This window comes from Drosophila obscura, unplaced genomic scaffold, assembly GCF_018151105.1.
Source record: "Drosophila obscura isolate BZ-5 IFL unplaced genomic scaffold, ASM1815110v1 contig_150, whole genome shotgun sequence".
Classification (NCBI taxonomy): domain Eukaryota; kingdom Metazoa; phylum Arthropoda; class Insecta; order Diptera; family Drosophilidae; genus Drosophila; species Drosophila obscura.
This window is the reverse complement of record NW_024542736.1, coordinates 1843865-1870793: the sequence shown is the minus strand read 5'-3', so window position 1 is coordinate 1870793 and position 26929 is coordinate 1843865. Positions and strand designations below refer to the sequence as shown.

The 26929-nt window shown below is 52.8% G+C and overlaps 2 protein-coding genes across 2 annotated transcripts; both read left to right on the top strand.

Moving 5' to 3' along the window:
* The first annotated feature begins 117 nt into the window (after window positions 1–117).
* Window positions 118–2740, top strand: LOC111069821 (translation initiation factor IF-2, mitochondrial). Its single transcript, XM_022360043.2, has 5 exons — window positions 118–358; window positions 495–624; window positions 685–1253; window positions 1314–1733; window positions 1793–2740. The coding sequence occupies exons 1-5, from the start codon at window positions 212–214 to the stop codon at window positions 2624–2626; spliced, it is 2100 nt and encodes a 699-aa protein (XP_022215735.2). The 5' UTR covers window positions 118–211; the 3' UTR covers window positions 2627–2740.
* A 1955-nt stretch (window positions 2741–4695) lies between these two features.
* On the top strand, window positions 4696–26413 carry LOC111082911 (papilin). Its single transcript, XM_041596391.1, is given in 20 exon segments — window positions 4696–5081; window positions 15045–15105; window positions 15173–15235; window positions 15237–15352; window positions 15416–16444; window positions 16511–16814; window positions 16877–18448; window positions 18494–20669; window positions 20737–20916; window positions 21268–21438; window positions 21555–22633; window positions 22708–22731; window positions 22733–22892; window positions 22963–23163; window positions 23259–23429; window positions 23741–24309; window positions 24388–24538; window positions 25633–25791; window positions 25863–25979; window positions 26051–26413. Coding segments are annotated over 20 exon segments (8490 nt in total). The 5' UTR covers window positions 4696–5058; the 3' UTR covers window positions 26215–26413.
* The last annotated feature ends 516 nt before the right edge of the window (window positions 26414–26929 follow it).

Below are 26929 nucleotides of genomic sequence, written 5' to 3'. Positions count from 1 at the left end.
GCACAGTGTGAACATTTTGTTACAGAAGGACGGTAGGAGCGGTAAAAAATGTCAGTTGCAGAAAAAATACGGTAGGTGGCGCAGCGTACAGTTTGAGCTCATTTGAATGGAAACAGCTGTTGGTTGTTATTTCAAAACGGTCACACTTACCTGTTATGTGAAAAAAATAATTGCGAAGAAATTAATTAAAACTAATAAGAAATCATAGAAAATGTTAAGAATAAGCTGTTTATATCGACGGCAAAATGCCCTGCACTCCAGCCGCTGCCTCAGCCACTGGAAACAGCCAACGGCAGCGCTGCGACAATTTCATGTGGACGCCGCACGTCTCAAGCGCCGGAAAACAGCAGAAGAGAAGGTAGGTTTGAGAGCAACTGGGCGACAGAATCAAACGTTCGACGAAAAACATTAAATTATGAATGAAAAGTTGATCTACGAATGAAGTAATTTAAGAATGAACTTTTCTAAGAAAACAGACTCACTAATTTATGTAGAAATCGCCACGAATTATAGAGTATTCACCGAAAAAAGCGCAGCCGGCAAATGGATTGCCTGCTGGTGGATCGGAAATCTGGAGACACATGAGCGTGGCGCAGTTGGCCAAGGAACTGCAAAGGCCCGTGGGTAAGTGGACGCTCACGCAATCCTTGGAGTCACTTAATAAAGTTCTTTGCCCCACCCCAGATGACGTGCAGGAGGCCATGTTGTACGTAAAAGGCGCTGATAACATCGAGCCCGCCGCCAAGTTGCCGGATCTCAAAATCATACAAGAAATAGCAAAAAAGCTAGGAGCCAAGACGCGCGTCGTAGCCACACCGGAAACCCCCAGCGAGGACGAGCAGAAGGAGCGTGATGTGACGCCCAGACCGCCGGCGCCGCCAGAGCTGCTCCAGCCTCGTCCCCCCGTTGTCACAGTCATGGGCCATGTGGATCATGGCAAGACCACGCTGCTGGACTCGTTGCGTGGTGCAGATGTGGCTGCTGGAGAGGCTGGCGGCATCACACAGCATATCGGTGCCTTCACAGTGACTCTGGAGAACGGCGAGCAGGTCACGTTTCTGGACACTCCCGGCCACGCTGCCTTCAGTGCGATGAGAGCACGCGGTGCCGTGGCCACGGACATCATAGTGCTGGTGGTGGCCGCCGAGGATGGCGTAATGGCGCAGACACGCGAAGTCATCCAGCTGGCAAAGGAGGCTCAGGTGCCCATAATCGTGGCACTCAACAAGATCGATAAGCCCGAGGCGAATATTGTAAGTTTTCGTGGATCGGATTTATCCTGCTAATGATTCCTAATGCCGTTGGTCTTGCAGGAAAAGAGCAAGCGGGAGCTGGCGCAAATGGGTCTGGCTCTCGAGGAGCATGGCGGCGATATTCAGGTCATACCCATTTCGGCTCTCAAAGGCACCAACTTGCAGCTGCTCGCCGAGGCGGTCAGCACACAAGCGACGCTCATGGGTCTGAAGTCAGATCCCGCGGGAATGGTGGAGGGAATTGTGGTGGAGTCGAAAACAGATCCGCGTCGTGGAAAGCTATCCACGGCCATAGTGTCCCGAGGCACACTTCGCAAAGGCTCTGTGCTGGTGAGCGGCTTGGCGCATGCCAAGGTGCGAGGTCTGTTTGATCATAATGGGCAGCCACTGAACGAGGCGCCTCCGGGTACCCCAGTGGAGATTCTGGGCTGGCGAGAGCTACCACTGGCTGGCGATCTTATACTGGAGGTGGAAACGGAGGTACTTAAAAATGGATTTCTGTACTTTTGCACATATTTGAACTATGAAAACTCTTGCAGAAAAAGGCCCATGCAGTGCTGAAGCATCGCGAGCACGAGGCTCAGCAGGAGAAGATCGAGTCCAGCGGCGATGAGATACGAAAAAAGGATGAGGAGCATCAGGCCAAGTATCGAGCGGCGCGCGAGGCACGTCGCCTGGCAGGACGCTTTCGCATGCGCGGGGGCCAGCGGGTCAAGCAGGTGGACGAGAACGAAGGCAAGCCGCGTGTCAGTGTCATTATCAAGGGAGATGTGCATGGCTCTGTGGAGGCGATACTGGATGTGCTGGAGACCTACAGCAGCAACGAGCTCTGCCGCCTGGACATTGTGCACTATGGCGTGGGCAACGTAACGGAGGGAGACATCGAGCTAGCCAAGGCATTCGATGCCATTGTCTACGCCTTCGCTGTGGAGACGCCCCAGAAACAGGCGACCAAAGATGTGAATGTGCGCAGCTACAATATAATCTATCGCCTGATTGACGACTTAAAGGAGCAGCTTAGCAGCAAGCTGCCACCTGTGGAGGTTGAGGAAGTTCTGGGCGAGGCCAACGTACTGCAGAACTTCATCATCAACGAGGGACGCAAAGAGGTGGCCGTGGCCGGCTGTCGCTGCACCAAGGGAGTGCTGAAGAAGGCCCAAAAGTTCCGATTGCTGCGAGACGAGGAAGTTGTCTACGATGGACCGTTGGAGTCGATGCGTCATCTGAAGAACGAAGTCGATTCGATCAAGAAGGATGTGGAGTGTGGGCTGCGGTTTAGGGATGCGAAGGTGCTGCCGCAGGCCGGGGACATACTCCAATGCTACACGACGCACATGGAGGCCCAGCAGACGGATTGGGATCCAGGTTTCTAGTAGATGAGCGCTGTTTCGAGAATCATCATTAGATTGTTGCCTCTGCCTTGTTATCGCCTTTATATTCATATTATATCTATAGTTTTCTATTATATACGGTTTATATAAAACAAATCCCACTATCCGACTTCCTGTTGATCTCGCTGCCACTACTAAGTGCTGCCGGCCGCCCAGAGGAACCGCCACAGTCACAGCTACAGCTACAGCCACCCTTCACCCACATGCTTAGTGCTTAGGATACCGATACAGAGCGGCAAACGGAACTGTCGCCGAGATAAGGGATTCTGACAGCGACAGCGACCAGCTATGAAGCGAGAGCGAGAGAAGTGCCCCTGGGTGTCCATACCAACGCCTATGACGGAAGCTGCTTAAATGGGTCAAAGCAATGCTAATTGGAGTTCACCCACACCAACCCATAGTCAGTGGCAGTGGCTGAGGCAGTGGCCATAGACCAGAGCGACTTCTTGCAGATAAACGATTTCCGCTAAGGCTCAGCCAATTAGAGCCAAGTCCTACATTAATGAATGAATGAATGAATGCTTTTTATTTCATTTGTTTCATATTCATACAAGTACAATACAATATATGTGTATGTATATATGTGCCATATAGTAGATATGTGCGAATTTGTATAATATCAAGTGCATATGTGCACATATGTATCTGGCATCGTTTTTGCTCGCCTTGAATTGCGGATAATTTCATTCTTTTTGCGTTCCGATTTATTAGCTAACTGGGTTCCGACTTTCCCTGCCAAAGCCTTGATAAGAGAGTTTCTAAAAATAGAATCTGACTGAAGCGGACTTATGTAACCGAGGCTGGAAATCAAAGTTTTGCAGTTTTCTTCGGGCATAGCATCCCATCCACATTGAGTTCCTTCCGTTCTTCATAGTTCCTATCCGAATATCCGATGTACGCACTATCAGGCGACTTTAATTCGGCGGAAGCCAAACTTGCGGTCGAGATTGGCAGTTGGATTATAAATATATTATATATAATATACAGCATAGTATAGTTTATGAAGCTCTAATTGGAATGCGGAAATAGTCACTCAGACCAGACTCTGGGCGATATGTGAGTTTTATGAATGAACTCGAATAATTTGGTGTAATCGATGCTCTGGTTAACCGATCCGTTCCAGCAATGTCGCACGGACAATGCCAGACTGCAATTATCCCCACCACCGAAGAGATCATGTGCACTGGACATCTATATTTGTCTGGGGCACTGGCACTGGCAACGGCAACGGCACCGGCACCCGGCACCTCCTCTCCGTCTTGTGAATGAAGCGTGAAAAATCAAAGTAAACAGATCGCAGCGCACATGTGTTGGCTGCAATTAAACCGAATTGAGATGGTTGTTTCAGTGCAGTTGACTTATGACAAGGATGCGTGGAGCATCCTTCTGCAACTGCCGCTCTCGAATGTTGTCGACATGTGTTCATCAGGGGACGGCACTCGTTAGTGCATCCCGCACATGTGAGGGCAGACACTGTAAATCACTTTTTAACACCAACACCGCCAGCACTCCGATCGCATCGCCGGCACACACACGTGCAACGCATAAAGATCGGCAGCGAGGCAGCGAGAACCAGTTGAAGTTGTGTGCAGCGGAGCGATCGTGTGGGGAAGACTGCAAAAATAAGAAAACCGCACTCATCTTCAGTCTCTCATGGGGGCCAAAAGAAGCCGGTTGCTTGGGGGCTACGTTGAAGGATCGGATCCATAAACTCTATATATTTAGTGCCTCGCTGGGACGATCAGGCTGATTATTGGGGGGGCTCTTCTCGTGGGAGCACTCACAGCAACAGCTAGCATTGGAATCCCATTCAATTCGGGTGCGATTAGAGGAGCGGAAACAGCAGCCCGTCCTTTGTGGCGCTATCGCATCGACGCTATCGGTGGCAAGTAGCAGAGCGGTGCCGTTGGCTGCGACGCAGACGCAGCGACAGCGACCGCAGAGCTGCTGAAGCTACTACTGGCTGTTGGTTGGGCCCTGCCTGCCTGCTGCTTTTGCTGCTGCTGCTGCTGCCAGTGGCAGACAGAATTAGAGCGATCGTATACGCTTCGAGTCGATCAGTTGCTGGCGTGTGCTCTAACCCTGCGGGTGTGTGTGATCGAGAACAAGAGGACGGGTGCGAGGACGAAATCGGAATTTAAATCGAAATTAATTCAGTGTCATTTCTTATCCGTATCCTTTCTGGCCATGCGCAGGCGCAAAGTGCAGAATCATTTCCATAGTGTACAGTGTGCGAAATAATTAAAACTCAAGTGGCCACGAGCCCCCGAACCGACAAAACATTTCAAGTGTCACAAACCCACACAGAACAAGCCTCGATTTAAGTATTTGCGTGCGAGATTCGTGGAATTCCGAGAAGGAGCGACGCGGAACGGTCGATTATTGGGCCATCATCAGCAGCAAGGAGCCGCAAAATGGATTTATCGAGGCGGTTGTGGTAAGCATCAGACAAACATGAAACATGTATCTCCTCCATGGATGGAATACTCTACCAGATGCGCCGCCCCTGCCAGCTGAATACAATTGTAACCAGTGGCAGTGGCAGATACACTAGCAGTGGCAGTGGCACGGGCACGGGCACGAAATTGATTCCTTTTGTGTTGCTAGCAAATTACTGTGTCAATTGGAATTTTAATTTCATTTGAACTACATGCGCAAACACTTGACATGGCTCCTGGCTGGCTGGCTGGCTGAATGGCTGGCAGACCCAGAGCCCCCTCCCTTTGCCATCCTATGCTCGGCATCGCTCCACTGATTGTCCTGTCCACATGTGCGGATGTAGCGTGGGAGTGTAGTGGTACGAGCATCCTGGCTACGTGCTCGCTGTGCAACAGGCGCACCGCCTCGCTCCGTTCCATTATTGACACTACGCGTCTGCCATTATCCTGGCCAGCATTTTGTTTGCATGCCAAATTACATTGCCAACTTAATTGAAGTTTGTTAATGAAAATTGCAACATTTTTCAAACAATTTTCAAAGTCCCCGCCCCATGTCTCTTTCTCTGTTCTTTGTTAATGGCTGGTGTGCCTTGACTGCAGATTGTTTAAGTCCTGGCAAAAATGTTTCCAATTAGCAATTAAGTTTGAAATTTGTTTCTAATTTTGTGGCTATTTTTTTTCGAGTTAATTTCCGTAATTATGAGTGTGATCAAAGTGTCTGGTGAATGCCCATCAGTGCAATCAATCAATGAAGGATGCAAAGGATATGCGCAGGGCACTGCTTCCAAGCGAACTTTTTGTGTAGCTAATTTTATCCATAATTATTGGGTCGATCGATTCCCCTTTTAGACATCTCAATTTCCGGCTACAAAAAAAAAACTTCAAACAGTCAGATCGGTGGGCCTTCCCCATCCATCCATCCCTCCGCCGGCCAGTGCCCCAGAAAGTAAGCCATTACCTCACCTGTGCCACCACGACAGGTCTTTTTATTTTTCCACTGGCTTTGTTGGCTTTTCCAAATGTGTGTGCAATTCCACACACAATCTAGTACAATACCAAGGGAACGAACACACAAAAAACGAAACCAAATCAAATTTTCGAATGGAAATGTAAATATTTATGCAAAGAGTTTCGTTCGGATTGGGTGCCAGCGCAGGTGAAGTGCGTGCGCTTTGAAGTGCCCCTCCCTCGCCCACCCGCAAAAAAGTTCCCCCCCAATTCCGGCTCCAGTGACTGCGCTGAAGTGAAACATTCGGACAGGCAGTCGGTCAGGGCAGTGCCACTGCCAGTTCAAAGTTGACGGCACTTACCCTACCCCCCAACCCACCAACAGAGATGCCTTTAAAGGCATCTCGACCAGGCAGTTGCTCTCACGCACATGCTGGACATATCTTTAGCAGAATCTGAGTCTGGGTCTGAGACTGAGGCTGCTTCGGGTTGAATGTTGCCTGTTGACCGCAAGCATTGCGTGCGTTTTATTTTTGGCCAAAGTCATAAAGTTGCCGGTGCCCGACGCCGCCATCGCCGCCGCTGCCGCCAACAACAACGAAGACGACACCGACAGACACACATAAAAGCCCAGAAACTTGTTCCCTCGGCCAGTATCTGGCCGACTGGCAGTTAGCGCATTCATTCGTCAAGTTTTTTAAAGTTTTTCGCGAAAACTATGCTGTGCCCAACCACTCGAAAGCGAAAATCTCTCTCCCGCTTTCAGCCCTGCCCGACCCTGCTCGGCCCGGCCACGCTGTCAACGGCAGTCGGCCGTTTGCCGGCTGTCGGAGCAGGAAAAGAAGAATCTATGGCCTCAGCTGATTCTGATGATGCAGCACCACGGCTATGCTCATGCTCATGCCCCAAAATGTGGCCAACACATGACTGACCCGTTGGTCAGGGTTTGGGGACATGTGCCTGCTATCTGTGTGATTTAATCGGATATTCTACGGAAATTATTTATTTATTATTTTTCACCATTTTCTAAAGACTTTTGTAGTTTCCGTACATAATGGAAAAGTTCTCGAGAACTTGACAATTGTTCTGATATTGAAGAAAAATCAATTGAGAATCGTCTTGAAAGCAACATTCCTCTGATCCACTCGCGTCTGTATGTAGGTGATCTGATCAGGCGGCTAGCCCCAGGCCCCAAGCCCCAAGCCAACATCCATCCGCAGACGGGTCAACATTCAGAGAGAGATACATACATACATACATACATATGTACATGCCGGTGGTACACACCATTATGTCTGTAGTTTAATGGTACAAACTAAACGTTTTAACGCACTCGGTAAATCAGTAACTCTGTATCCGAGCGTCTCTCTGTGTGTGGCCATTAAGTGGCCGAATAAACTCTTTACATTAAGCGAAAATTTGTGACTCGTGACGTCTTTGAACTTGACTCCAGTCTCCGTCTCAAATGATGTGCAAGATCTTGAAGGGAATACTTTTAGAAGAACTTTTACTAGCCCAGCAGGCATTTGTGTGCCCAGTCAGTAGTCACTTCGAGGGAATCTGCATGACTACTCACTCGCAGAGATAGATTTTCGATTCTATATTTATATGGTAAGGTAAAGTCCCACCTATGTATGTGTCTGATAGATTTCCCAACACTTTGTTTGTTATGTTTGAACTATAATATTCCGCGGAAACCACTAAATTTTGACCAGCAGCAATAATAACAAACGGAGGGAGAAGCAGAACAGACCCAACAGGAAAATGCTGCAACATCTACGAATAAATACGGAATACATAGTTGCTGTTCCAAATTTGTTTATGGAGTGTGAGCTGTGCGCTTTTGGGGTGTAGTAGTAGTTATATAAACAGTACATTTTTCCGATATTTATGCTGTGAAAATGATACACGCAGCGCAGCCAGTAGTTGCCTTGAAAGAAGACCTGCCCAACCCCGAATAGCCACGTCCAGTCATGCACTCGTGTATACACTTGGATTGCATAATTGATCCTTAATTGCTATAAATAAATCAGAGAGCCAGCGCTGATCTAATGTACACATACACGTGTGAGAGTGGTGCGGGATGCGGGATGCCTGCCCGGAAATTGCGTGTACGGATGAGATGTGTGCAAGTGCTGCAGATGGAATGGATTTGATTTCACTGGAATATCGAATGATGCGGCAAATGAGTAGCAAATTATGTTTTAACAAACGGCACGCCTTGTGCGCGAGTTCGAGTGCGTTTCGCAGTCCTTGCAGTCCGCTGCCTGCTCAGTCCATGCCATTCCATGGCTCAATTACCTCCCAAGTTCATGGCGGCAATGGTGCTCGCTGCATTTGCAACATGTGCTGCATGGTGGGGGCCCCCACCCATGACTGCAAGAGCGCTCCATGGGGATCAGGAGATCTGTAGATCTGCAGAACTGAATATCTGCAGATCGCTTTCCCATGACTTAATGTTTTATGCTTAATTAACAAAGGACTGCCGACATGGTAGCATTTAATTATTCCCTAGAGTAACGATAAATCAAATGCCAGCCGCATGGTGTCAGTGGCAAATATGTTAATGTTAATATTTACCCCACACACAGATACAAACACACACAAACAATTAACTCAATAGTCGCCTCAGACGGGGTCGATGAACGCTGCAACGCGGAAGATAAAAAGGATGCCCCAAAATATGCCGCCGCAAAATTGCACAGGCTGCGTATAAGCAGGCCAAAAAAAGATACACTACACCCAAGAAGACTGCGAAAAATATCCAAAATTTCAGCAACGATTCGGGAACGGGGAGTAGCCGGGGGAGTCAGAGAAGGGGTCCCAACAAACGATGCGTCACATGCAGCAAAATGTTCCTAAAAACTTCTCGCTGTGGCAGGGAGCAAGAGAGATGGAGAATTGGAGTGCGAGACATTCATGCAGCAGCAGCAGCAGCAGCCGCAGCAGCAACAAGTGAAACGTTCGCCGCCGGCGTTGAGAGAGGGCCAGGCCAAAGCAGAATAACCCGAAAAATAAAAACCCATAAAAATGTTTTGACTGACGACAAGCGACGATCGGTTCTGGTTCTTCAGAGGACGTGATGTGCATCTCAATGACAGAAAATGAACCGATTGGATACCGAATTGTGATGCCCGTTATAGGGTCAGGGACAGGGACAGGCACAGGAACGACCCCTTTTCAGCATCCAATGGCCTGCTCCACCTTCAATTCCTGTCCAAAAAGGAATTCGAAGGAAGCGACTGCCACTACTGAGAAGAGTGCCGAAGCAGAGTACTCAGTGGAAACAATGGCAGGGAATTCGTAATTGCGCTATAAATCAATGTCTGCTCTGCTCTACATTTTGCCTGCCAGTTAGCTGCTGCTGGCATGATACAATTTAACGCAATTTGCTTGGTTAACATTTCATTTGAAGGCTATTATAAATAACTGAAATTTGTGTGTGCGTCAGGCATCGAAGTAGCTTTTTGTTTGCTCTAAATATAGAATAATTTCGTCAGGGAACAGGTTGTTTGTTGCTGAGAGTGCCTTGTGCCTTGCGGAATAATTATGTTCTGGATTATGTGTGTTTAATACGAAGATTAATAAGTTTTAGTCTCTAATGGAGAGCTTGTCTTAATCCGGCCATTAATTATTCACTTCGCATCACAATTGATATTGTATATAAATTCTTTCATTCAATTAGCAGCGCATAAATTATGAGCTAGCATAACTTAATGCCTATAAATAGTTCAATTCCCCAGAATACCATTTGTTTGGAAATACTTCTTGGTGGTGTGTTTTTTTCTCGTTGAATAGCTATAGTTTGCCGCTAATTATGTGCTGAAATATGCCAGATCATGGGGCATCCTGTGTGCTAATTTCCCATGAATTTTTTTTTCATTTTTATTTTATCATGAATGGGCGCGAAAATGTTTACCCAGCGAGACCTGATGAGTCCCACCTCCTACACGTATTTGTGTGTGTGGGGGGTTCAAAGTTCCCGCTAGTGCAAAAGTTCCCCCTGCTTTGCTCTCCCTCTCCCACCGCTTCGAGTGCTATTAGTTATAAGTGAATATACGTACAACTTGGAGTCAAGCAGCTTGTTGCAATCTCGAACCGAATGAGTTGGGCAAATAGAAAATTGCCAATGTTTGTTTCGAGGGGGGTGCTGTTAGCCCGGGATCGACTTCAGGGCGTGGACTATGGGGGGCACTGTCGCGACAGCGGCATTATGATGCCTCTAATTAGCTGCCTGGCACTGTGGCTGCTCTTGTGGCAGTCGCATGTTGCACTTCAAGTGGCTGGTGCAACATTTGCCATAAAAAATTTGTTTACAAGTCGAACATTTTGTCAGTGAGTGAAATTTATGGGTCAGTAAGTTGTTTGGGGAGTTGGATCGGGGAGCCAGCACCAAAGTGAAACTGAGGAAAATCTTCACACAGTCAGAGTCACAGTCTTTCCCTTTCTGTGACCGACTCTCTCTCTCACTCTCTGCGAGCATTCTGTTTGCTCATTTGTTCAAACGCGTGACAAATATTTCATTAGGCATTTTGTGCACACTTTGTTGCCGTTGCTGTTGCTGTTGCAGGGCAAGGCATGGCATGGCATGGCAGTTGCTGAAGTGCCTTTTAGCCCCAAAAGCTGCAACTTTGTAGAGCCACTGAGAGGGCACAAGGAGGCAGAGACAGAGTCTGTTGCATAATCTCAGTGAGTACTCTCTCCGTGTAAACACTTCGGGGCAAAGGCAAAGGCAACGGCAACGGCAACGGCAAAGGAATGAGCATGCGCATGTTTATTATTTTCACTACTCAATTAAGTTGAATTAATTTTGAAATTGATAATTGCTTGGCCGGGTCTCCGTGTGGCAAGTGTTTGGCAGCAGCAGCAGGAGCCGCAGCAGGAGCAGGCAAGGGCGCAGCCAAGTGCAACAGCCAGGCAACGGAGTGGCAGAGGCAAAGCTCCAGCCAGAGGCAGAGGCAGAGAGATGTGTCTGTCTGTCTGTCTGTTAGAGTATGTGCGTTGCTTTATGCAAATGCAATTAAAATTTCAACAATGCAAACATTTACTTCCGTTGCAACAAATGTCGTCGTGCCGGCTCCTACTCCCGCTCCCCCTCCCCCTCCCACTCCCACTCCCCACTCCACCCTTCCCTCTGGCAGCCCGCATCTTCATAGAGTCATCATCAAGAGCAGCAGAGGCAGGCAGGCAGGCAGGCATTTACCTGGCCACACCTCAGCCACAATTTGGCGTTTTGCATTAGTCTATGTTTGTCTTGCGATAATTGTATGACTATGTAATTGTATTTGAACAAATGTGTGATTGTGTGTGTGTGTGTGGCGTGTGTTTGAGTGGGGCATGCAACATGCAGCCACGTATTTGGGTATCCTTTGAACTAATGAGGTAGATCCTCGCCTAATTGCTGGCTGATGCTTTGTGGCCAAATAAAATAGACAGAGTTGAGTGTGCAGCCTGCCCCTGCCCCAGCCCCACACTAATGAAGCTGATTACTTAAGGATACAGAGTACATGGCACACACTTACGAGCATATCCTCTTAGATTGATCTGCCATGGCATACGCACTTCAGCAGGGGGGCACCAGAAGGCATTGCCTTTGGCTGGCTGCACTTTTGTTTGGTTGCAATTAAATCAGTTGCAACAAGAAATTCCAATGTTGCCTGCTCTCCTCACGCTCCTCGCTCTCCCTTTTTTTTTTTACAATCAACATAAAAAAATAAAAGCGAAAGGGGGCAGGCAGAAGTCAAATGATTGCAGCTGGCAAACTGGGGGCCATGGGCATTCCATCTTCATCAAAGGCCCCGGGAACAGTAGCAGTGGCAGAGGCAGCTGTGGCATCTTCATGCTACACAGAAATTGTTGCATGCCTCACTATTCGATTGGATTCAGCCACACACATGTACAGACAGACATACACGAGGATGTGGATGTGGATGTGGATGTGCTGCATAGTTGTGCCTCAATCAATTGGCATGGGAAACAGCAGCAAGAATCGCTCCTTCTTCGGGGGTGGGGCTGCCTCTGCTACTGCTGCTGCCTCCAAGTGGGTGGTGGAGTGGTTGCTCCAGTGGTTGCCTCACTGCCTCGACCTCGACTATGAGTCATATAAACAAATCAAACGCCACTGGGACCCGTACAGGTGTGAAATCAGCTACGAATTTACTTTTCATGGTAGCATCAATTGTTTATCTTTTCGTACAAATTGCCACACACTCGTATCTTTCGTATCTTTCGGATGCTTTTGGGGGTTTTCTTCTCGTTTATTGTTTGGCATAAAATCAAATGTAATTTGTTTTCGTTCTTGAGATTGGCCGCGCTAAGTGCACGCACTTGTGGAGTAAGTGCCGCCAGCCAGTGCTGCTCTTGCGGCTGGCTCATTAGCAGGCGCTTTATTTATGATGGCCATTCCGGCTGCATTCCAGCCCCCAAATGCACTTGTTGCCTGCCCCTGCCAAGCAATTAAATGATCGTGAATATACATGCGTATCTGTGGAATGGATGTGAAGTGAATTTGAACTACTCATGGGAGCGAGGGAGTGAATCTGTGGCCCGAATTGGTTGCTTCTTGCTGCGGCTGCAAGTGCCTCAAGCGGACTGTGAGAAAGAGTTCTAAAATCTGGAAAACAAAGCGAAAAACCCCTACTTCCAGTGCCAGCTTGTAAGCCGCCTTTCAATCAATTTAAAATCTTATTTACAGCTCCTTTTGATATTGGCTAAATGACTATAATCAGAGGCGAAATCATGACTCTAGTCTGCATGCAGTCTGCAGCCCCTGAGCCCCTGCTGTCTATTCCTATTCCCATTTAAACTCGTATTATCAGCACTTATTGATGCTGCTGCTGCTGCTGCTGCTGCGCCCCAATGCCATTGTGCGGCTGCAGTACAATGCACAATGGACGGCTATTGTGAGAGGAGACGGCCCTATATATATCTGGGCCTATTTCGGGGCCAGAAACTCTGACCGGCCTGGCCTGTTAATTGGCCCGCTTTCGACTGCTGCCTTGATCTTGGCTATTAGCAAGCAAAATCCTTTTCATTCTGCCCGAAAACAGGTCAGAGGCAGGGCCAGGGCCAGGTCTGCCCTGCAGCCACATAGCTACATATTTATTGTTGTATGCCTGTGGGGGCCAGTGGGGCAATACAAGTCCCAGTACGATTATCTTGTACTCGTATTATTGTAAACTTTCCGCCGAATTTAGCATTTCCTCTCTGTGTTGTTTGACATTTATGCGGTGCGGTGGGTGGCGGGGCTGCTGGCTTTCTGTCGGTGGTTTACATGACATGTGTAACTTTTTTGACGATTGCGGCAACTGTTTATGCTCGTGTCACGTGGCATCCGCCACATGTGGCAATAACAATGTTTTTTCCCCGTTCTGCTCTTCTGGAGCAGGATTTTGCGTAATCAGCAGCCGCACCCGCCGCCTCCACCGCCGTCGTCGCGTACAACAACGAAATCATGAACTGCTTTTGTGGTTTCTGTCGTCTCAGCAGTTTCAGGCTTCTGGCTTCTGGCTTCAGGGAAAGCTGCCCAATTAATGGAGCTGATTCTTTTGGAGTCCCGGCCCGGCTGTGGTCGCGTTCGCGGCAGCAGTGTTGGCACATCCTGTTTCCATGACGCAATGCCATGGGAGGCGTCTGGGTGACGCCGCCTCCAGCGCTCCGCGTTCTCAGCTCTCGAGCTCAATGGACTGTGAAATGTGTGCCCGTTGCCGTTGTCCTGGTTGTCCTGGTCCTTGCCAAAGCAATAGGTGTCCTGGCATTGGTTTCAAAAGGGAAATGCGCTCAAATTGCATTAAAATGCCAACACAGAAGCATAAAAATTATGGCCACACTTGGCGACCCAACCTGCCTGCCTGCCCCCTGACTCCTGCCGGGCTGCTGTCATAAGCAGCACGCCTGCTGTGGCCAGAGACCAAGGACCAAGGACCATGCAGCATGCAGCAGCCAGCAGGCGGAAGGAGCAAGCGCCATCCGTCGAAGGCGTCCAAGCGTAACAAAACGAAGGCAAGGCAAGGGGAGGAGATCCTGCCCGCACGCAGCGTCAGAAATTAAATTGGCAAGCCCCCAACAATGGGGCAGCAAGGCAGAGGCAGCGGCAGCGGCAAGCGCGTTGCCTGTGCAACATTGAACGCTTTTGACATATTCACGCAACTTGTCCTCGGGCGTGTCGTCCTCCCAAGTCGAGGCCAAGACTACTGCCACTGGGGCTGCCACTGCTGCTGCCACTGCTGCTTCTGCCACTGCTGCTGCTACTGCGGCGTCTCCCTGTCTGCGGCATAATCATATATTCTCCGGCTTGGTACTTATTATTTGCCTGTTCTTTTCCTATTCCTTTTGCCTTACTTTTCTGCTCCTTTCCATGCTTGTTCGTTTTTTTTGGCAAATCGGCAGGAAGTGCTGCTAAATTATGTCTTGTTTATGTGGCATTGCATATTTATGGTCGCCCCGGCGCATAATAAAAAATTGTTACCAAAGAAATTGCAAATTTTACTTGACCAAGTCTTATCCCCACTGCCCCCCTGCCCCTGTCCCACCCACTGCCCCACACTCACTGCATTTTTGTGGCAAAAACAAGTTCAATGTTTGCTTGCACTGGCCGCACAGAGAGAGAGAGTGAGAGATTGAGTTGAGAGCATAAACAAGTTCATCATGTTGGCTTTTGTCGCTGGGAAGCCCGAGGCCGAAGCCCCACAAAAGTTTATTTTTGTGCCCCTTCGCTGGACGCTTCGCTCCGTATCTGGTGTGGTCTGTCCCTTGCCAGTCCCTCTGCGCCTGTTGCTGCTTTAATGAGTCTGTGGATTGGACTGTGGATTGTCCAAGCATGCGGCAAAGACAACAAATATTTGCAACAAGTCAACACGTGACGCTGTGCCTGTGTTGGGCCTAATGAATGGCTGGCACCCACCCACCCAGCACTGGCTGGGGCTCTCTCCTCTCTGTTATTGGGCGAGGTTATGTCTTTGAGTGGCGTTTAATTAAATTGACTTTAACGCCTCTCCCCTTCTTGTCCATTTCAGTGCAACTGCCTTGATAGCATTCATTGTACTGGCTGGCATACCCGACTCCCACAGTAGATTTGTAAGTATATCCCCCGTCGATATGCATCCAGCACAGATCTTCTAACCCTCCTTCTACCTGCACACAGCCTGGACTGAGACAGAAAAGACAATATGGCGCCAATATGTATTTGCCGGACAGCTCCGTGACGCCCGGGCGGCGAGGGTGACGATCCCAATGAGTGGACGGAATGGAGCTCGCCCTCGGACTGCTCCCGCACATGTGGCGGCGGTGTGTCCTACCAGACGCGCGAATGCCTGCGCCGAGAGTGAGTAGAATGCTGACCCCCCATCCACCCACAGATCAAAGCTAATCCTGCCCATTCCCGCAGCTACAACGGCGAGGCAGAGTGCAGCGGCGGCAGTCGGCGCTACTATTCGTGCAACACGCAGGACTGTCCGGAGGAGGATCCCGACTTCAGGGCGCTGCAGTGCTCGCGCTTCGACGACCAGCGGTTCGACGGGGCCACCTACGAGTGGGTGCCCTACCTGGGCGCACCCAATCCGTGCGAGCTGAACTGCATGCCCAAGGGCGAGCGCTTCTACTTCCGGCAGAAGGAGAAGGTCGTCGACGGCACCCGCTGCAACGACAAGGAGCTGGACGTGTGCGTCAATGGCCAGTGCATGCCCGTCGGCTGCGACATGATGCTGGGCAGCGACGCCAAGGAGGACAAGTGCCGCAAGTGCGGCGGCGATGGCAGCACCTGCAAGACCATCCACAACACCTACAGCTCCAGCGATCTGGCCCCCGGCTACAACGATCTGCTGCTGGTGCCCCAAGGCGCCACCAACATCAAGATCCTGGAAACTTCGCCCTCGAACAACTATCTGGCCTGCCGCAACCTCTCCGGCCACTACCATCTGAACGGCAACTGGCGCATCGACTTCCCCCGGCCCATGTACTACGCGGACTCGTGGTGGAACTACCAGCGCAAGCCCATGGGCTTTGCCGCGCCCGATCAGCTCTCCTGCCCCGGACCCATCTCCGAGAGCATCTTCATCGTGATGCTGGTGCAGGAGCGCAACGTGAGCATCGACTACGAGTACAGCATTCCGGAGTCCCTGAGCCACAGCCAGCCGGACTCGCACACGTGGACGCACCGCGAGTTCGGGCCCTGCAGCGCCTCCTGCGGCGGCGGCACGCAGTCGCGCAAGGTCACGTGCAACAACCGCGTCAACCTGCAGGAGGTCGATGCGGCCCTCTGCGAGAAGGAGTCCAAGCCCGACGAGGAGCAGGCCTGCGGCACAGAGCCCTGCGCCCCCCACTGGGTGGAGGGCGAGTGGGGCAAGTGCTCCAAGGGCTGCGGCTCGGATGGCTTCCAGAATCGAACCGTCACCTGTGAGCGCATCTCTTCGGCAGGGTAAGCTGATCGGCTGGTCCAATCCCTCCATGAAGGATCCAACCCAAACGAGCTTTCTCTTTGCAGCGAGCACACGGTCGAGGACGATGCGGTGTGCCTCAAGGAGGTGGGCAATAAGCCCGCCACTGCCCAGGAGTGCAATCGCGACGTCAAGAACTGCCCCAAGTACCATCTGGGTCCCTGGACGCCCTGCGACCAGTTGTGCGGCGAGGGCAAGCAGACGCGCAAGGCCACCTGCTTCATCAAGGAGAACGGCAGGAAGCGTGTCCTGCCCGACGAGGACTGTGTGGAGGATAAGCCGGAGGTGGAGAAGAGCTGCCTGCTGACCCCCTGCGAGGGCGTCGACTGGATCATCTCCCAGTGGAGTGGCGTAAGTATCGGCGAGACGTGGGTCCTAGATTCCCCCCCACTAATTTGGGTTCATCTTTTCAGTGCACTGCCTGCGGCCAGAACACGGAGACGCGCACCGCCATCTGCGGCTCCAGGGATGGCAAGGAATATGCCGAGGAGTTCTGCCAGCCGGAGGTGCCCGCCCTGTCGCGACCCTGCAAGTCGCCCAAGTGCGAGGCCCAGTGGTTCGCATCGGAGTGGAGCAAGTGCTCCGCTGCCTGCGGCAAGGGCGTTCAGTCGCGAATCGTCATCTGCGGCGAGTTCGATGGCAAGAGCGTGACACCCGCGACCGACGACACCAAGTGCAAGAAGGAGACGAAACCGGAACTGGAGCAGGAGTGCGAGGGCGAGGAGAAGGAGTGCCCGGGCGAGTGGTTCACCGGACCCTGGGGCGAGTGCAGCAAGCCCTGCGGCGGCGGGGAGCGCACACGCGAGGTGCTGTGCCTGGCCAACGGCACCAAGGCCCTCAACTGCGACGAGTCCAAGCTGGAGTCCATATCGGAGAAGTGCAATCCGGAGGCCTGCAGCGAGGATGAAATCCTGCCCCTGACGAGCACCGACAAGCCCATCGATGGGCAGGATGAGGACGAGGACTGCGATGAGGAGGACATGGAACTGGTCACAGACAGTCTGCCGGACGAGCAGAAGATCTCCGATGGCGTCGATCTCGACGACGAGGCCAAGACGGAGTCCACGCTCTTCACCGACGAACTGATGCTCAGCGATAGCCCCGACACGACCGCCTTCGATGTGTCCGGCTCGACTGGCACCACGGTGGAGGGATCGGGCGAGGACACGGACTCCACAACGGACAGCGGCATTTCCACCGAAGGCAGCGGAGACGATGACGAAACATCCGAATCATCTTCCGATGCATCAACGGATGTGTCCGGCTCCACGGACGCTTCGTCCAGCTCCAGTTCCAGCGATTCCAGCGATTCCACAACCGATGCCCACGCATCATCAGTCTCCGATTCCAGTGCTTCTACCGATGAGTCCACTGACGTTTCTGGTGGCTCGACAGACACATCGAGCGCCACTGAATCGTCCAGCTCCGTGGATACCTCCGCAGATACTTCCACAGATGCGTCAAGCTCCACGGATGTTTCAGGCTCCACGGATGCTTCCAGTTCTACGGATGTTTCTGGCTCTACAGATGCTTCCAGTTCTACGGATGTTTCAGGCTCCACAGATGCTTCCAGTTCTACGGATGCTTCCAGCTCCACGGATGTTTCAAGCTCCACGGATGTTTCAGGCTCAACGGACGCTTCCAGCGAATCTTCAGACTCCTCTGACAAGACATCTGACACCAGCGAATCGTCGACTGAGGCAGGCTCGTCCTCCACGTCGGACTCCACCGACACCACAACGGAAGGATCCACCGATTCCACCGGCGTTTCCAGCTCGACGGAGAGCAGTACCAGTGATGGCACTTCCTCTTCGACGGACTCTTCTGTGTCGACTGAATCCACTTCGGAAGAGACGACAGAAACCACACCCGAAACCTCGACAGACACCACTGAGTCCACACTGGACGCATCTTCCACCACAGATGCCTCCTCCACGAGTGACGCCTCATCCAGCTCCACAAGTGACGCCTCATCCAGCTCCACGGATGACGCCTCATCCAGCTCCACGGATGACTCATCCAGCTCCACCGATGCCTCCTCCAGCAGTGTTGCTTCCAGCGAGAGCTCATCAGATGCCAGCTCTTCGGACTCCACCGACACCACAACTTCGTCCGCCTCTTCCGCTTCGGACAGCACTGAAACGAGCGACTTGTCCAGCGACGGCTCAACGACAGAGAGCGGAAGCACTGTGGAAGGTTCCACAGATGTCAGCTCCAGCGATGGGTCCACCGAATCACCCGAATCCACCCTGTCCACGGAATCCACGGAGGCAGCGAGCACGGACTCGACAGAAAGCACCGAGGCTGGATCCAGCGAGGGCTCGACCACAGAGGGAAGCACGGTGGAGGATGTGTCCGGTTCCACGGGCACAACAGATGCCCCGGAATCGACTGCCACAGACTCCTCCACTGATTCATCCACAGACGTCTCTGGATCAACGGAAGCAACCGAATCCACAGAATCCACAGAATCCACCGAATCCACCGATTCCTCGGCCTCTACTGATGCCTCAGCGTCCACGGAAAGCGGAGGCACCACTGACGCGACGGACACCAGCGCAAGTGGTTCCACGGAGGAGAGCACTTCCGAGGGATCCACGGATAACACCACCGAGGGATCGACCGACAGCAGCCAGTCCACGGAGCTGGGCAGCGGCACCAGCGACATCTGGAGCTCCACCGACAACGAGGAGGAGTCGAGCACTCCCAACACCTGGGAGTCGGCCATCACCACGGACAAGCCGCGCAAGTGCAAGCCCAAGAAGAAGGACTGCGTCAAGTCCAAGTACGGCTGCTGCCCGGACGGCAAGTCCACGCCCAAGGGACCCTTCGACGAGGGCTGTCCCATTCCCAAGACCTGCGCAGACACCCAATTCGGCTGCTGCCTGGACGGCGTGTCGCCGGCCGAGGGCAAGAACAATAAGGGCTGCCCCAAGTCGCAGTGCGCGGAGACGCTCTTCGGGTGCTGCCCCGACAAGTTCAGCGCCGCCGAAGGCGAGGACAACGAGGGATGCCCCGAGACGACGACCGTGCCACCCACCACCACCACGGAAGAGTCCCTGCCGGAGTCCACCACTGAGATCGAGGGATCTGGTGGCGAGTCCACTCAGGCGCCGGATCTGGAGGGCAAGTCCTGCTCCTTTGCCGAGTTTGGCTGCTGTCCGGATGCCCAGACGCCGGCCAAGGGCAAGAACTTCGAGGGCTGCGCCGAACCAGAGGCCGCCCAGGGATGCGATCGGTCCGAGCACGGCTGCTGTCCCGATGGACGCACAGCTGCCACAGGGCCCGGGGGTGAGGGCTGCGCGGCCTGCACTCGCGAACAGTTCGGCTGCTGTCCCGACTCCGAGACGCCGGCCCATGGACAGAACGGCGAGGGCTGCTGCCTGGACACGGCCTTCGGCTGCTGCCCCGACAACATTCTGGCCGCCCGAGGACCCAACTTCGAGGGCTGCGACTGCCACTACACGCCGTACGGCTGCTGTGCGGACAAGCAGACAGCCGCTCGCGGCTACAACCACGAGGGCTGCGCCTGCGAGACCACGCCGCACGGCTGCTGTCCGGACAAGATATCGGCGGCCAAGGGACCCAAGTTCGAGGGCTGCCCCTGCGAGACGACGCAGTTCGGCTGCTGCCCCGACGGACTCACCTTTGCCAAGGGACCGCACCACCACGGCTGCCACTGCACCCAGACGGAGTTCAAGTGCTGCGAGGACGAGAAGACACCGGCCAAGGGGCCCAACTTCGAGGGCTGCACGTGCGTGGAGACCAAATTTGGCTGCTGTCCGGACGGAGTCAGCACGGCCACGGACGACAAGTTCGGCGGCTGCGAGAATGTGCAGGAGCCGCCGCAGAAGGCCTGCGCCCTGCCCAAGGAGACGGGCACCTGCGGCAACTTCAGCGTCAAGTACTACTTCGATACCAACTACGGCGGCTGCGCACGGTTCTGGTACGGCGGCTGCGACGGCAATGCCAACCGCTACGAGACCGAGGCGGAGTGCAAGGACACCTGCCAGGACTACACCGGCCAACATGTGTGCCTGCTGCCCAAGAGCGTCGGCCCCTGCCAGGGCTTCACCAAGAAATGGTACTTCGACACGGACCGCAACCGGTGCGAGGAGTTCCAGTACGGCGGCTGCTACGGCACCAACAATCGCTTCGACAGCCTCGAGCAGTGCCAGGGCACCTGTGCAGTCAGCGAGAGCATACGTAAGTCGAGCTGCAGCTGGCAGTGGGTGCACACTCTTCCATACTCAATTGGGTTTCTCGCCTGTAGCCACCTGCGAACAGCCTGTGGAGAGCGGACCTTGTGCTGGCAACTTTGAGCGCTGGTACTACGACAACCAGACGGACATCTGTCGTCCGTTCACCTACGGCGGCTGCAAGGGCAACAAGAACAACTATCCCACGGAGCACGCCTGCAGCTACAGCTGTCGCCAGCCGGGCGTACTCAAAGGTTTGCGATCTGATTTGATTTATTATTTCTGTATGTGTTCTGTACTCGTATTGGGGGAGTTACAATTGCTTGGGATTTACTACTACTATTATTATTATTACTCTAAGGTTAAGCTTAATCTTTGTTACTTTATCCTGGTTAACGGTTTGTTCTTCCTACACTCTCCCTTTCCTTCTACTTGCTTGCTCTTGGTTTAAAATGAATGCGCATGATTGATTGCTTGCTTGGTTACTTGCTATGCCGTATGCCGTATCCCGTACCCGTTTCCACACCTGAATCTACACCTGCATCCTTCCCGTATCCACCACCCACTGTACCTCCGACCCACCACCACCACCACCACCGACTCAGAGCAATGCTCATTACCTAAGCAAACTGGTGATTGCAGCGAACGGCACGCCAGGTGGCACTTCTCGGAGAGCGAGAAGCGCTGCGTGCCCTTCTACTACACGGGTTGTGGTGGCAACAAGAACAGCTTCCCCTCATTGGAGTCCTGCGCGGACCATTGTCCCCGGCAAGTTGGTAAGCTTTAAATGTCGTTGTTGTTGTTGTGGTGGTGCCGCTTTCAATGTGTGTGTCGCCAGAACCCTGAACAGAACGTTCGACATTAACACTCTCCCGCCCCCATCTCTGTGTAGCCAAGGACATCTGCGAGATCCCAGCCGAGGTGGGACAGTGCGCGAACTATGTCACCGCCTGGTACTACGACACCAAGGAGGCGAGCTGTCGCCAGTTCTACTACGGCGGCTGCGGCGGCAACGAGAATCGCTTTGCCAGCGAGGATGCCTGTCTGGCGCGTTGCGAGAAGAAGCCCGAACCCACAACACCAGCACCAGCACCAGGGCCAGGGCCAGCGCCCGCACCCAGCACCGTGGACGTGTGCCGCGAGCCAGCGAGCGTCGGCGACTGCGACCAGTACACCATCAAGTGGCACTTTGACGGAGAGAGCGGCGCCTGTCGCCAGTTCTACTACGGCGGCTGTGCTGGCAATGGCAATCGCTTTGAGACCGAGGCCGACTGCCAGCAGCGCTGTGCCAGCCCCCAGGCTCCGCCACCGGAGACCAGACGACCTGCTCCGCCAGAGACTAGGGAGCCTGCTGCGCCAGCTGCTGTCCACCAGTGTGATCAGCCAGCTGCCGTGGGCGACTGCGATCAGTATGTGCTCAAGTGGAACTTCAACGCGACTGCCGGACGCTGCCAACAGTTCTACTATGGCGGCTGTGGCGGCAATGATAACCGCTTTGAGTCTGAGCAGGATTGCTCGGATCGCTGCTCGCCCCAGCCCCAGCCAGAGCCACAGCCAGAGCCAGAGCCAGAACCCGAGGAGCCACGCTCAGAGCCGGATACGGCCAAGTGCTTCCTGCCCGCCGAGTCGGGCAATTGCTACAACAACGAGACTCGTTGGTTCTACAACAGCCAGCAGGGACTCTGCGACGTGTTCGACTACTCGGGCTGCGGCGGCAACGCCAACAGCTACGCCAGCGAGGAGGAGTGCCAGAACGAGTGCAACGATGCCCAGACCACCTGCTCGCTGCCGCCTGTGCGCGGACGCTGCGACGAGATCTCTCGCCGCTGGTACTTTGACGAGCGCAGCGGCGCCTGTCACGAGTTCGAGTTTACGGGCTGCCGCGGCAATCGCAATAACTTTGTGTCCGAGCAGGAGTGTCTGGGCTATTGCCGTGATCCGGCACTGTCCGAGCCCCAACCACCAGCGCCGGTAAGTGCTTGATCTTTATACATATTAAATATTAAATTATTAAATAATTATTATTTGTCTGTATCCCTGCGCAGACCTATTCCGTGTGCACTCAGGCACCCGGAGGCCGGCGAGTGCGACAACCATACGACGGCTTGGTTCTACGACAACGAGAAGATGACCTGCACGGCCTTCTCCTACAGCGGCTGTGGCGGCAACGGCAACCGCTTCGAGACGCGCGACCAGTGCGAGCGGCAGTGCGGCGAGTTCAAGGGAGTGGGTAAGTGTGCAGAGGGGTGTGAGCCCCCCCCCGCCCGTCAGCTTTCAGGTGATTTAATACTTTGCGTTAGACGTTTGCAATGAGCCAGCCACGACGGGTCCCTGCACCCAGTGGCAGACCCGCTACTATTTCAATCGCGATTCGCGCACCTGCGAGCCGTTCACCTACGGCGGATGCGACGGAACTGGCAATCGCTTCGACGGTCTGTACGAGTGTCAAACCGTTTGCATTGCGGCACGCGAGCCGCAGACGTCAGTGGCCACGGCCAAAGGTAACGTGTGTTCGATCGTGTGACTTGCTCCCCAAGGGACGACAGATTGTGTAACAGATTCTCTTGGTTCTTCCTTCCCCCCTTGGCGTAAGTAGATATTTGTCTGCTGCCGCTGGCAACCGGCCGCTGCAATGGACCGGCGGTGCAGGAGCGTCGTTGGTATTACGATGATGAGCGCGGCACCTGTGTGTCCTTCATCTACGCGGGTTGCTCCGGCAATCAGAACAACTTCCGTTCGTTTGAGGCATGCACGAATCTCTGCGGAAGTAAGCCCCCCACACACCAGCCTGACACCTAAATGCACTCTGCACCAAACACCCCGAACACCACCCACCCACCAAATGCATCTCTCCGCATCTCTTCGCACCTCTTCGCACCTTGCACTCTGCCCACCCACTTTCCAACTGCTTGAGTTGATTTTCAGTAGAACTATTAGAAGTTGCATCCGTAGGTTCGATCTGTAGCACCTTCACTAGCTCTAAGATTGCACGGGACGGGTCGCCGGGACATTTCCTCAGACCGTTGGCCCACACAATGCTAAGCCTTTGCCTGCTCTTTTCCCCCCACCCACACACAGGGCCCATTGAGAACGAGATCGACAACGAGATTGGACAGGGTCGCTGCGAGAGCTTCGAGAACGAGTGCCGCGAGCTGCGCTGTCCGTATGGCGTCCGCAGAGAGGCCGACCGATCCCAGCCGGAGTGCACCAAGTGCCTGTGCGAGAACCCATGCGAGAGCTACGCCTGCCCCGAGGGCCAGCAGTGTGCCATTGAGATTGCCGAAACGGGCGATCGTCAGTTTGCGCCTGTCTGCCGCGACATCAACAAGCCCGGCCTCTGTCCCGGACTGGCGGCCAATGCCAGCAACTGTGCTCAGGAGTGCTACACCGACGGGGACTGCCGTGGCGCGAACAAGTGCTGCAGCGATGGCTGCGGCTATCTCTGCGTGCAGCCAGCCCGCGCCACCCTGCGGCCCAGCACGCGTGCCCCCACGGTCGTCTATCCGGGCGACAGCCGGGCCGTCCTGGAGCCCAAGCAGCCACAGGAACTGGACGTGCAGACCTCCATCGGTGGCATCGCGGTGCTGCGCTGCTTCGCCACGGGCAATCCAGCGCCCAATATCACCTGGTCGCTCAAGAATGTGGTGGTAGGTCTGGCAGGGCACGGGAATCGGGTGGGAATCACTCTCTGAAGTCACTTTAATTTCCGTTTGATTGCCTTACAGATCGATACGAACCAGGGACGCTATGTCTTGACCTCGACCGGTGATCTGACCATCGTGCAAGTGCGCCAAACCGACGACGGCACGTACGTCTGTGTGGCCAGCAATGGCCTGGGCGAGCCAGTGCGCCGTGAGGTTGCCCTGCAAGTGACAGGTACGTTCTGCACAGGAATTTATCATAGCTTAAGGCATTTCATTACCTACAAAAGAGATCACTTCTCAAGCATGCACCTATAACTGTTGTAGATCCTGCTGAAGGTGAATTTCTGACTTCGGTTTCATCGAGGAATCAGTTCATAAACGATGCTCATGATTAGTCGTAAAATAAATATAATTTTATTCGCTTTTCTGTCTGTCTGTTTATAAGAGTTTCGATGTTATATTTCCCTTCTTTATATACCTTTAAATATCAATTTTAGAAGCTGCTAAATATTCAGAGAATATTCTCTAATTGCCCCTGCCATAAGTTCATCCAACTACTTTAATTTCCTCTCCCTTTAAATCTAAGAAATCTGAGCATTGGTTATTTATTAAAGTCGCTCCATCGACTATAGCTTTTTCCTACTGTTTTTTTTCTTATGCTATTCGGTGTTGGCCCTATAACTAACTGCTTTTGTGTTGCATTCTGGTTGCATGCTTGCTTGCTTGCCCCCTAATCCCCCTTGCTTGTCGACGCCTTGGTGATGGTAGAGTCCGTAGATACGCCCGCGTATGTGTACGGCGAGAAGAACGTCACCCAGATCGTGCAGCTGAACAGGCCGGCGGTGATTCGCTGCCCGGCCGGTGGCTATCCGCAGCCGCACGTTAGCTGGTGGCGCAACAACAATCTCTTTGGCAATCGGGCGCGCGGCCGTGCGGAGATGGCACGCGACTTCTCGCTGCTGTTCCGCTCCATCCAGCTGTCGGATCTGGGCCTGTACACCTGCGAGGTGTACAACAAGCGGGGACGGCCCGTCTCGCTGCGCGTCACCCTGAAGGCGGTGGGTCCGGCTCGTGCCCTGACCAGCGAGGATGCCCAGTACCTGCAGTATGTGATTGATCCGGCCACGGCGCCGGTCACACAGCGACCCAGCTACCCCTACAGACCAACGCGTCCGGTCTATGTGCCGCCGCCGACAGGTAAGTGGCTTTGCATGTTTTTTTGGCTGCCTTGGAATTGTTACGTGTTGCTGGAGACGGTTTTTGTGTTTAATTTGGACCTGGAATCGGACTTGTAGTAATTGATTTCGCCCTTTGATCTGCTCTTAGTGAATGCCCAGGCACTGGTGGCACTGGATCCCAAGAACAGCTACTCCCCCGGCTCCACCATTGCCATTAGCTGCTCGGTGCAGGGCTATCCGGAGCCAAATGTGACCTGGACCAAGGACAATATACCGCTGTACAGCAACGAGCGCATACAGATAACATGTGAGTGAAGTCAGGGCTGCTTAAAGATCTGCTCTTTAATATCTATGGAAATCCCTTTTGATTGTTTACAGCCCAGCCCCATCGACTGGTTGTGAGCGATGTGAGCGTCGACGATACGGGCATCTATGGCTGCAAGGCTAGCAATGCGTACAGCTACAGCATCAGCCAGGAGACGGTTACCATTCAATGTAAGTGCAGGAGGAAGCTTTGATGGGCAGCCATTTGCCAATCGGTAATTCACTTTTCACTCTCCTTGCAGCTGTCATACCGGTGTCGCCCGAGTGCATTGACAATCCGTTCTTTGCCAACTGCAAGCTGATCGTCAAGGGCAGGTACTGCATCAACCAGTACTACGCCCAGTTCTGCTGTAGATCCTGCACGCTGGCCGGCCAAATTGCGCAGCCTCATCCCAATGCGCTGTAATAATTCCACGCAAAGCACACAAGAAGCGAAGAGAAGAGAAGCAGAATTTTTGTTTGAATTGAGTTTTAAGCACACACACACGACACACAGCACAAGCAATAATAATAAGCCACCTCGGGGCACCTACCACCCGCCACGGGGCGACACCTTAAAAGCAAAAAGCAGAGAGACCAAAAAGCCAGCACACTCGTATATTGCCATATACTTATTACAGCCATAGCCATAGCCAACAGATCAACAGAACGAACGAAAAGAACATTTAATGTAATTATATTAAACGATCAGCCCAGTTCCAGCATAGTATTAGTGTGTGTTTCTGTACGTTTGTGTTCCTATTTATTCTTGAATAACGTTAATCCAGATTCAAATTCAAATTCAGATTCAAATCCATCGAGCAAAGCGGCTAAAAACGAATTTTCATTTAACTTTCTTAGCATCTACGATACGATCTATTTGTGCAACGAGTAAAGCATTTAAGCCTTAAAACAAATAATTGTAAATAAATTAAAACTACATAATAAAGAGTGCATATGTATCAGCCGGAAGACTGCTATAATGGGTGAAGGGAAGGGAAAGCAAGTCTTCATGCCACCTGGCATCTGGCAACGCTGTGCGGCAATGGGTTTTGGCATCATATCGATTTTTCCCAACCGAAAAAAAAACCTTTTTCGCCCCCCAAAACAGCTGTGCAACGGCGACTGCGCTCTGCCACTGC